The sequence below is a fragment of the Fistularia commersonii genome, chromosome 22 (genome assembly GCF_037954325.1).
Source record: "Fistularia commersonii isolate RoL2024-O1a breed Wild chromosome 22, RoL_Fcom_v1.0, whole genome shotgun sequence".
Taxonomy (NCBI): Eukaryota; Metazoa; Chordata; class Actinopteri; order Syngnathiformes; family Fistulariidae; genus Fistularia; species Fistularia commersonii.
Genome location: NC_141305.1, coordinates 2,687,715 through 2,699,796, shown reverse-complemented (window position 1 = coordinate 2,699,796; position 12,082 = coordinate 2,687,715). Strand labels below are relative to the sequence as shown.

At 46.9% G+C, this 12,082-nt stretch overlaps 1 protein-coding gene across 4 annotated transcripts in view; it reads left to right on the top strand.

Moving 5' to 3' along the window:
- The window catches only part of LOC147221287 (rho guanine nucleotide exchange factor 28-like), a 46,573-nt gene that overhangs the window by 15,264 nt on the left and 19,227 nt on the right, over positions 1-12,082 (top strand). For 3 of the 4 annotated variants that reach the window (XM_086169114.1, XM_086169113.1, XM_086169112.1), the window contains exons 10-12: positions 10,070-10,191; positions 10,339-10,721; positions 11,454-11,628. In XM_086169114.1, the coding sequence (XP_086025240.1) occupies positions 10,070-10,191; positions 10,339-10,721; positions 11,454-11,628 (680 nt within the window). Of the gene's footprint in view, positions 1-2,794; positions 3,033-10,069; positions 10,192-10,338; positions 10,722-11,453; positions 11,629-12,082 lie in introns of those variants that run through there. The other variant, XM_086169115.1, reaches the window with a different exon arrangement.

The following is a 12,082-nucleotide window of genomic DNA, read 5'->3' as shown; positions in this document are numbered from 1 at the left end:
ATAATAACACTGCGAAAGAACCCTTTTAAGACAACAGAAAGCACTCCCGTTTCTCGACCTCGGTTATTCCGCTCAGCAGCAATGACAGCATCAGATATGAATCCTAACAAGGTGGCTAATGGTGGCTTCATTGTGATCCACTTCTGGCTGGGAAGATTTGAGAGCGGGAACATCCTGCGGGCTAATGATTGCTGCAGAACAGACTAATGCCTCAGTGTAAGAATGTTGTGGTTACAAGCTTGTAACACTTGGCACTAGGCATCTGCAATTCTAACTTCCTGTGGCTGGTGTTGTTTTCCACGGTATATGGTTTAGCCATTTTGCGCTGTGCTGTCTGTGTGTGTTTGCGTTGGCTGCCCGAGGTCTTCCAAATCTGCTTTGTAGTCTTCGATGACCGCTTGCCCGTGACCTTGATTGATCCCTTGAAATGCGGAGATAAATAACAGCGGTCACCGAAATCCTGTTTTCTTTAAACTTCACCTCCGTGTCACGTCTGAAAGAATAGCTCAGAGTAAAAAAAGGATTTTACGGCTTCATTCGTGTAACTCTTCCGGGATTACAATGCATATTTGACCCTTGAGGACGTTCAAATTCCCCATCACACATTCCAAAGCTGTCTAGCGTTACAAGTGACGGCCAGTGATTAGGATTCCAGTCTGTTTTTGCATCACACGCAGTGTTGCCATCATACTTGAGGTAATGCATCACTGAGTAGACAGACAGCCTCTGCAGGCAGAGCATCAGCAGCGGGAGCGAAGGGATGAGGAATTTTGAGCGTAGCCGTCATGTTCCCCGTGTCTTCTTGATGTCTACTCCTTCCCGTCTTGAAATCAAACTCGCTCCGCTCGCACATAAAATAAGTGCAAATCCCGCCAAAGCGGCCCGTAGAGACTTTTAAATGTGACAACGTCGATACGGCGATGCCGTTAACTCGTTTTAAATCGTCTTCTTGTGGCTCCATTCCCCTCCCACCGCTGCCCTCCTAATGCCCCTAAAATTCAAATAACCCACCCAAAACACACACTCGCCCCTAAATACCTACATATACACACAAACAAACTCATTCAACCACCGCCCCCCACTCACCCGCCGCCACCCAAGTCCCATCTTTCCAGGTCAGCATTTTAATGTGAGTTTAGTGAACGAACAGCAAATGACACTTCATCCTGAATGGCCGTGCTCTCCATAGCTCGAGGAAGGAAGGAGGCGGACGATTGTGTCTGTGTGTGTGTGTGGGATTGTGTTACTTGTGTGTTGGAGACGCAGAATGCAGGGAAAGGCCGTTCTGAAGGGGGCAAAGGGGTATAGGGTACAGAAAGAAGGGGGCTGCTCCTGGCTGAATGGGGGTTGCCAAGGCTTTTGCTGAATGCCGCTTTCCAGCAGCTTGTTGAGATCCCCAGGGAGAGGAGAGTGGAGTAGTTTAAGAATGGTGTGTGTGTGCGTGTGAGTGTGTCTGAGTAATCAGAGGAACCGAGTGGGAGACAGAGATTTATGATATGGATAGTTTGGCAAAGTGACAACATGTGATGAGTGTAACACCAGAAAACGCTAACGGGAGCCTCCAACCCCGGCCGCGGGATCTAATTGGAGAGCGGAAAAAGGGGATTAAACCACACACAGAACCCCACAAAGACGGTATTAATGAGCAACAGTACAGTGCCTCCCCGCCACACACACACACACACACACATTCACTCACATACCTATACGTAACTACATGTGCTACTTTATAGTCACATTGCATCGTATGAATTTCAGCCACAAAAACCATCCCTGTCACCTATTTACATTTTCAAACAAATGTGAAGCATCTTCTCACGGTGCTGTTGTTTACGGATTCACCTCCCCGATCCCACCCACCCTCTCTCTCTCTCTCTGTCTCCTCTGCCACGTCTTGTCAAACTCGGCGGCGTTCCTGTTGCTGCAAAGGGTGCACTGTACTCCAGGAAGTTGGCGAAGGGGGGGAAAAAAAAAAAAAGGGGGGATAAAACTGCCAGGGGAGTGAGGAAGAAAACAGCAGAAGCTCTCATTGCTGTCTCCATGGTGAGGCTGCTGACCTGGCAGTCTGCCCCCCCCCCCCCCCCCCCCCCAGCCCCCCTTCCCCACTGGACCCATGCATTGCTTTGACATGCTAAAATATAGAGAATGAGGCAAAAGAATGGAGTGGTTGGAAGGGACTCTCTTCAGATGTGGCGTGGGGCATATTTGAGGTGAATGCTGGGTACCTTGCAGCGCGCCATGACTGCGGCCCTGCGGCTGTGCGGCGGGGGCGTATCTCCGAGACAATCATGAACCCACAGGGTTAATGATTCCTCCCGTGTCTGAGACTCACCTTCACGAAACCGTCTCCCCTCGTGTTTGTCTTCTCTATAGGTTCTGAATTCACTCCTATGTTTGACTTTCTCCCTTTCTCTCTCTCTCTCTCTCTCTCCTTCAGTCACTCTTTCCGGCCGTCAATACCCTCCGCCCCCTGCCTCTGTCAGCATGTGTTGACCCCCCCACCCCCCCCCACCCCCACCTCCTCCATACTGTGTGTTTTAGATGAGTGACTGGCTCAGAAGGACAAAGAGAGCCAGAGTTGGCAGAGATTTATGAAGAGCCGACGGGAAGAGAGGGGGGAAAGTTTTAGATACAGAGTAAAATCGTAGCGAGCGGAGAGAGGAGGACGGGGTTGGTCCCGGCTCTGTCGGACAGTTGGTTCAGAGTCGTGAGGGGGGAAGGGGAGGGCTTTAGGGGGAAGGGTGGCTGGGTGAGAAAGGGGGAACATGCTGGCTCACTCCTAGAGTGTCAGCGTCTACAGTGGAGCTCTGGGATAAGGAGCGATCATCTCCGCTCGCCCGCAGTCTGTTCGGCCACGGGGACATGGATGTAAACTGATGCTTGGCCTTTTACCCACATATTCCGGGCCGTTGGGATTAAGATTTTTTTTCCGTCAAGACCGCACGGTATGGATTCCGACTCGGATTCTCCGTTCAACTACTCCTGGCCCTCTTTTCCGAGGATGAGGATGCGCAAGAAGATGGGCAAAAAAGGTAACGGCGTAGAGCGTGACCGGTCACGGTGCCATTGTCGCTGACAGTTGCACTCGTATGTGCGGCCGTCAGTTAAAAGGTCACGCTTCACTTCAGGAACACACTCGCGCGTTTTTCCCACGTTTGGATTTTTGAGGTGTTTGACAGGTGATTCGTCTTGACCGGACCCGTATAGATGTGTTTTTCAAACATTAATCATGTGACAGATGAAAAATGGCAGACTGCAGAGTGCCCCGTTGGCATTTCACCGTTCATATGGAACAATAAAGTTAAATTTAGACTCTTCCCATTACGCATTATTACTCACGGACGTTCACTGCATCACCGAGCCAGTCGAAGTGAGATAACCGTTTGCCGGTGATGTAACCTGATATCTGACAGTGTGTTAGGGAATGTCAGATGTCTACTCGAGGCTGATTTAGGGGTAGAGGACTTTTGGTTGAGGAGGTTGGACATCTTCTGACGTACGTATGTGAAGCCACGGTTAATAATGCGCACAAAGGAGGCAGGAAGCGCAGTATGCGTCTTCAGTCGTCCGCGTTTAGTTCTCCGACGTCAATAAATGTACATCAATTTATCGAGTTTCAGTCGAACCGTCTGTCGGCACCCTAAGCGCGGTGTTTTTCACACTTTATCCACGATAAGAAAGCGCACCAAAGGCGACTCGGCCCTGAACCGTTCACTCGGCCCCGACCGATTCCTAATTAGTTACGTGAGCGTGAAACCGGCTTCTTAAAATAGTGCGAAATGACAGCATAGTGCTTAAACAGCTCATTGCTTGTGTGCAAAAGTGTGAGCATGTGTGGGGAAGAGAAAGCGAGAGAGAGAGAGAGAGAGAGAGAGAGAGAGAGAGGCAGACACAGTGGAGGATCAAGTTACTGCCATGTCTGTGTCATGGCTTCACTCCAGTAGTCTTTTCCTCATCTTTCACCATAAAGCTCTGCAAGATTACCCCTGTTATTGCTTCTAAATTGTGATTGACATCGGCAAACTTTACTCAAAGCCTAAATACAGCTCCATAAAATTTGAACTCAGTAACTGCAACGCTGGTCAGAGTTATTGGCACCTCAACGTTTTAACTCGAGAATCCACAATATCATGGAAGCCAGTGAGCCTCTTTTGTATAGTCATGCATAGGCAGTAGATCAACACAGCTTTTAAACTTTGGAAAGAAAATGTAAATATGAGGTGTGCTCTGGACATGATTGTTAGTAAACAAAAAATAAAAGCGAGCGTTAACATGCAAGACCTGGAATCACCAGTAAATGAAAAGGTTCTTTTACAGAAGAAATATTTATTTTTCAAAAAGACAAGGGGGATTTGTCATAGCCTTAGGAATTCCATAATCAAAAACATAGCCAACATTTGGACTGCGAGACTGCAAAATCTTAAATGTGCCTGTTTTTCAAGAGTTTCTCACAAAACTAAACCAGGATTTAGCGCTATTATAAATAGTCAGTGATGCAGGGTGACAAGGTTTTGGAGAGACACCTGGAAAAGGAGTGAGACTGCTGTTGATGTGTGGCCATTCTGGAACTGGATTTCCAGGATCCGATTTTTCTGCACAATTTAATCCTTATGTGGTCATTAGTTGTTTCAAAAAAAAAAAAAAAAAAAGGCCACCATAACATCCTGTTATGCCATTTTAGCCAAAGTCATGACATCGCTCTTAACTCAACCAGTGTGTTTGGTTTTTCTAATCCCGATCAAGCAGTTTTTTTTGTTGTTTTTTTGGCGTAAATGTAACCAACTGCAGCCTAGTTTGGATTAGGGCTTTTGGTGTTTTTTTTTCTGGACATTCAAGTCATACATCTCAGTAGGTAGGAAGCCCCCCCACCCCCAAAGAACCCCTGACCTATGACTGTAGTCCTGGCTCTGCCGTCTTTAAGTCTCAGCAGCCTATTATGGGAAAGAATGGCAGAAACAACTTGAAGATGGTGCAGCGCCTGTATTTTTATCTTCCGAATCTAGAACGAGAAGGTTCTCCGCAGATACGGACGACTTATCGCAATTGTAATGGATCCGCACGTTGCTTGCCAAATGTGCGGATAGGAGAACGTTTTGGACACGTTACGCTTTAGTTTATAACAAATGTGTATCATCATGCAGATTTTCCAGCAAAGCTAATTCTGAATCCATTGCCTCACAAAATCTGAATGATTTTCCTGCAGCGGATGACGGAACAGGAGAACTCCATGTCATGTTGGAGTGTTAATCATAACAGCTCACATGTGAAACAACTACAAACCTCGTCCTCAGACTGGTAGTGAATGTTGCCATTACAAAGTCCTTATCTCTTTAGATCGTTTTCATCCCAGCCTTGAAACCCGGTGCGTTACCGGTCCGTCTGTCGGTCCGCTCTTCAAACCGATATCTGCAGACACGCCGTCCAAATCGGCCTGCCGGCGGTAACGAAGCACCTGCGCCGCGTCCGGTGTGTTTTCAGGTGTGCGGAGTCACAAGTTTATTTATTCGCTCTGACTGCCGCTCACCGCTCACTTTAGTTTCACCTCTTCCCAGAGCTCTCGGGCGGGTGACGCACTGAAATGTAAACACGGGCAGAACACACGATGTGGTGCTTGGATGTGGACGTTTGACCACAGGTGTTGTAACTCAGAGAGGGTTTGTGGATTTTTCTGGACAATTGTTTTAATGATTTAAACAGCCCTTCATGAGCTCTCTGCTTTTATAGGGTAATAACACCGCCTGTCAAGATCATTTTTCTCCTTTTTTAGTCTCTGTTTGTTATCTTTCTCGGCTCCTAATTTCTCTCAGCTCGCTTTAAAGTGACGAATGCGGTGCGTTATTGGTGACATCAGCGGGGACAAATACTTTGCTTGTTTTTTTTGCTTCTTTTTTTTTTTTTACACCTACAGTAAACAACGTTAGTAAACAACTAACGGTTTATGATTCGGCGCACGCTTATCGGTTTAGCCGCCGAGGTTCCGCGGCAGCCTCCAAATAAAGGTAACCTTGAGAAAGAGCCCTTGTAAGAGCCCTGCCTCCTCTTTCCATCCTGCATCTCCAAGGGAGAGACGGTGGAAGCTCTCTGTGTTTAACCGCCCCAGTCTGGAGATCTGGCACTGACTGCCGTCTTTGTCTGAGTTTCTGTAAAAGCCCTGAGTCCCTGGCTTTCCCTCCGCTCCCACTCAAGGCACGGCTACTGTATAGGGTTGTCTCTCACTCAGGGACGTTCTGTGAATATCACATCACTCTAAATATACCCTCTGCGAGCCAAATCCTATACAAATAGCCCCACGCACTGCTCTGCATTCCTTACAGGTTCCCTTTGAAATCAAGAGCTGCAAGTCAGTGTTCTGGTTCTCTCTCTTTCTCTGGGATGAAAACACCAGACAGATTGATTTTGTGCAGCTCGAACGTGTTAGCAATGAGAACACCCAGGGTCTGCTATTCCCTCCATTAACTAATGTTAAATTGTTAAACACAGACCGCAGTCGCTGACAGAAAGTGTTCACCGAGGCTGTGTTTTATGGGTCAGATGAGTCGGACCCGTGGCAGCCAGCCGGCACTTGGGACGCGGACCCGGACTGTATTTATTAAGCCCACCAGTCAGGTGGTTGAAGGGAGTTTATCTGAAATGTTTGCAAATGTTTGACCCACATCCAATGTGGATGTGACCCTCGCTGGGTTTGATCTTGGATCGAATCAAATGTTTATGATGCCTGGCAGAAGGGCCAGCATGGCTCTGTGCAGGTACTGGACCGAGGCTCGGTTCATGCAGTCACGCATGTTCCCCTGTGGAACAAAGGTATCGAGAAGTGTCTCTGCAACCCCGCTGAGCAGTGCAGATTTAATGATTTGCCTTTTTGGCCAGAGTTACTCATAGTATCTTCAAGATTTAGGACACCTCAGGCAGATATGAGGCGTTCTCCCAGGGCCACGAAATGTGGGCCATTCATGAATAGCTCTTGATATTTCTCTGAGGTTTGACCGAGGCTGATAATTCATACTTGACATGCAACGAGAATCGTCTGGTGGGCTCATCAATGTCTGCTTTTATTCCCCATCGACGCTCAGATTTATTGGACTCGCCGCCTACAAGAAGCAAAGACATTTGTTGGTCTGATTTATTCTCCACTACAATGCTGGACGTCTCCTTCTATGTGACGGCGGCTGCCTGGGAACACCAGTTAACTATGGTTTGTGGCCTGCTGAAGAGGAACGCTCAGTCTCGATCCGGGGGTTTGAGTAACTGAGGTGGTTTTAGCACCACTGGCATCATTGCACGCATGGATTAGCCGGAGTCAGGTGAGACTGTAAGTGGGAACACGGTCAATAAAACCGTCTCGGCCAGCTAGCGCGATGAGCGCGTGCACCGTTATCACCAACTGTACATGTGGTTGGATATGTTTTCTCCTCAGTGAATGCCTTGCAGAGCTCCAAATTCACTCGACTTGTCTTGTTTGACTTCTTTAAAGCTGCGCCGGAGTAACTGTTAGATTTACGAGCAGTTTGGAGGGAGTTTTTCTGAGTCAGAGGTAGCGTGTTTTACAAAGAACTTGTTTCTGGTTTCTCGTAGATCAACAATGAGCGGCCGGTGGCTTTGGTCCCGACTTTCTGTTTTGTTGTTATGTAATCACACAGTAGGAATATCAGAGTAATACATACCAACTGGAGGCTGACAAAAACAACGGGGAGAGAATGCTTCATGATTCACCAGGATTTGGCTGATGTTGTCCGGCTTTGTTTGATTTTGTTTTTATCACACATTAAAAAAGGCGTCAGGAAAGTCAAACAAAAATCAAGAAAACAATGAGGAAATCTGTGAAAGTTTGATCCGAAAATAGCCCTCGGGAGCATATTAAGCATGTTTATTGTTCCGTGTTCATTCAGGCCAGAACCCAATGACCGCCGAGTTTATTTAGATTTTGGCAAAAACCTCACAATACAAAATGTGTACCGATGGATAATGCAGCAATGCACTATGTAAGCTGCGGGATGGTTTGATTTTCATAACACTATGACGTAATAAGACAAAACCTGTGTGTTTCCTCCGAATCGTAATACCCCATTTCCTGCAATTTCCTTTTCAGCTCAAACTCCCTCTTCGAGGCTGTTCAATGGCGCGTAACGGCTGATGCTATGAAGACAGAGATGTTTAATCAAAACCTCTGTTTGGTGTTTCGTAAGGCCACCCAGTCCCATCAATACACCCATATGGGATTTTTCCCAGTATGCAATATGTGTCCTGCTGCATTACTGTAAACATTCCAGTATATGCACGGGGACCGTGGAATGGATGATTTACTCAATCATACTTTGACTTCTATTATTTATATTTTAATAGACTTTGTATGCAATATTTAAAAAAAAATCAAAAAGGGATTTTTCACATTTCAGCTGGCACCACGTGTACAAGCTTCTCCTCTGTGTCTCTACCAGGATCCTTTCCTAGCGAGCGAGAGATGAGCGGGAGATGACCCCGATGTTATCTGATTTTTTTAGCAGCTTTAATTCCTGTGGCGCGGGCCGCAGGTCAGAGTGGTGTCGGGGCACGCAGTCATTCCCGGATGTTAGCTAGGACACATGCGCAGAAGTGGACCAGGATCCGGGGTTCGCCCCCCCGGCGGAGCGTCGACAGTAAATTTAACCGCAGTAAAACACAGTGTTCTCAACTACTGAACAACGGACTTAAAACAGATGGTACCTCCGAAACCGGCTTCATGTGAGCCGGGTAGCAAGCTGGCGAGCCGAGCTGCATCGCGCACCGTTTGCCCCGCAGCTTTCTACCGCCGCGCTGCCGGTTTCACCTCACCTGCCTTTCAGAGCGTCACACACTTGCCATATTCAGCCGTGTTTCCCCTGTTTGGCGTCTACCTTCAGACAAACATATACAGAACTGTAGGATACTCAGAATTGGAAGCTTATTTTAAGAACCGAACGGATAGTTTACAGAGCAATTACGAGAGTTAAAAAAAAATGGCTTTCATGCAGGTTTAATTTCCCAAAATAGACGCTGATTTTCTTTTTTGGCCAGATCTTGTAAACATTTTAACAAATGCAGATGGTTCTTGACAATGCACAATGAATAGTTCAGTGATTATCGCAATGATGTGAATCATATGTCCTGGCGCTCACAGTCACCAAATCTTAACCATACTTAAGAGTGTTTGAAGATTTTTTCCATCTGCGTGTCAGACAATGCTCTCCACTATGACCGAAATTCCAATTATGCAATATCCCTCTAAAAGCTGCCGGTCCAGATGCATGGGGAGTCTCGCCCAGCTTGGGCTACCTCAATACCTCACCGAGGATATCCACGACCATCATTTTGTCATCACTGTCACGTTATCTCCATAACAACTAAATAGAGTGGATAATCGCTTCGTTTTGATTCTTAAATGTTCCCATTCAACTGTATAACTCTATTAATGTTGAATTTTAGATTTGGCGTCCAGCGGTCGGCGTGAAGTCCGTCCTTGTTTCTGCTAAGTTGCATAAATGCACATTGTTGTCGGGCTCTGTAGCCCGAGATCTCCTTTAACCTCTTTGTGTATGCAAGTCCTTTCCTTACTTATACCTGAAATATTTTCCTAGAAATAGTGTTGTGGAGAAGCTTTGTTTGTCAAGCAGCGTCCCAAAGGGAGCCCTGTGTGTGTGTGCGTGCATGTGTGTGTGTGTGTGTTTTCAGAGCAGGAGTGTTTCCCCCTGCATATAACAGCTAAACCAGACCTTTGCTCACAGTGGCTCCAGTGTGTTGAAAGGCTTCCCCTCAATGCTACTGTGTGCTCACCAGGAGTTATCTGCCCTCAGCCGCTGCAGTGAAGGCAGGGTGGGGTGAGGAACATGCACAGCTCACGACTCCGTGCACAGCCATTCACGTGTGTGTGCAAAGAGCCATTCAGACTAGCGCAGAGACCGCCGGTTTTGACGAATGACATGAGCCGGCCAGGATGTCTATGTCACTTCCTGTGTTTGTTGGTTATTTGGTGTTGCTTTGGAAACCAGATGCAATATTGAAATATTCTCTCTCTCGCTCTCTCGCTCTCTCTCTCCTCTTCCTTCCCTCGCTGTAGAGAAAAGTCAGTCGGTAGGGGAGACCCAAGCCTCGTCCCCGACCCTGGCGGCGGCCGCCAGACTGTCAGCAATGATCCATGGCAAAGACCGAGTTTACGCCAACACCATGCTCGTCGACCAGGTGAGTCGGGTTGAAATTTCGCTGAAACCAACCCCTTTCTGTGATATATGTAATATTCGCGCGACGATGTCAAATGTGCCATTACAGGAGCCGCGATTCATATTCTCGAAGGGTCCCCCGTCGTTACCCTGATTTTTCTCCCCCCAGGTGGACGACGTGGACATTAAATATTGCTTTCGAGGGGAGAAGCAAGTTCGCCCTGCATCTCGGGTCGGCAGCCCGAGCGGTGACTCTTTCGCCACGACGGCCCCCGATTCGCAGGACTCCCCAAAGATTCCGCGACTGTTCTCGACCCCGAACGAGGACAGGGGAACCCAAGGCCCGATTCTGGAGAACCACCGGGAGCCGTACCCTCGTGTCTCCCCCCCCTCTCCCTTTGCTTCCTCCCCATGTTTTCCATCCTCCCCTCTGGCTTCCGCCTTCCGTTTGTTGGAAGGAGGACAGAGGCGACAGATGCAGCCCTGCCTTCCAGTTTCTCCCGCTTTGAATCACAGAGGATGCAGCTTGCCGGTAACAACGCGCGGTCTGAGGTAGGACAATGCTACTGTCGGGTCCTGCATCTGTTTCATGAACAACGCTGTCGAAATGTTTTAATCCGATCACTCATTTTTGCTCAAAAAAAACGAGAAGACGACATTAATAACATTGTTGTGTCTCTGTATTGGTAAAAACAGAGAACATTGCTTTGGCTTGTCCACACGCATACTTGTCTTATTGGAATATTCTAAAAGCTTTATTTTCTATTTTGTAATCTTGCTGTACAGGCTATAGTCATGGAAGGTGCGGAAAAAGTGACAGGAAGTCTGAATACAATTGAGCTGTTTGTGTTTTGAGGTTACTCTCCACATTCCTTCCAGTTTCCTCTGTCCTGCAGGATCCATCGCAGAAATCTGATTACAGGCCTAGATCATTTATCTGAAAAAGATTAAGCGATATCATTTTGGAAAACCTTTGGATTGATATTTGATATACGTTTATTCTGATTTGCACTCTTCATTCTCTCCTATATTTTTATACTTTAAGTATTGCTACATCATATGATTTTGTGCTTGGATTACGTTTGATTATTATAATAAGTGATATAGATTGACGTTTTTTTTTTTTTTTTTTACCTTTGAAAGCATATTTGAAAATAATATATCAGTTTCAGGTACGTATTGTTTTAGCAGCAACCTAAGAAAGTCCAGTAGTTAATCTATAATGGAAGAAGTAGTTAGAGAATTATCGAACCATGTCTGTGTGATCATTTGTCTTGAAAATAGTCCCAGTGTTGAATGTGACAGCGGAGAAGAGGACATATCGGGACATTGCTACCCCGGCTCGGCCTTTAAGCGGGAGTCCATCCAGCGCACCAGCTCCACCGAGGAGAGGGACTCTTTTGAAAACTCTCCAGACTTCAATCGCACACACTCGGACAGCACGCCCAAATCCGCCAAGGTGAGGTTTCCGCGATCATTCATGAGGTCAAACATATTGAGTGTCGGAGTCCAACAAGTGGACCTCCACTTGCATTTTCTCTTGTTGGGTTCATTTGAATGAGCTTGAAAAGGAATAAGTAGGAAAAAAATAGGCACCTTGAGTGTTTTATCATGTGACCTGGCTCAGGGAGAAATCATCTTAATTTTGTTCCTGTGACCTGGGTTCTTTGGTCCAACGTTAATCCCACTGATAGGTGCCTTATGCCGAGCAGTGTGAGTTTACATAGCCTGAACCCTCCCCTGGTAAATTTTACCCTGTGAGGATCTGCAGGCTGCCGATGGTTCTGCACCGCAAGAGGCATTTCCACCCGCTGTCAGTGTAATGATGTTAATGTCATTTTTCACACATATCTTTGTATAAACTCATATCAATCATTTCAGGAGTATCTTGACTTGATGTGATTCGTTGATTA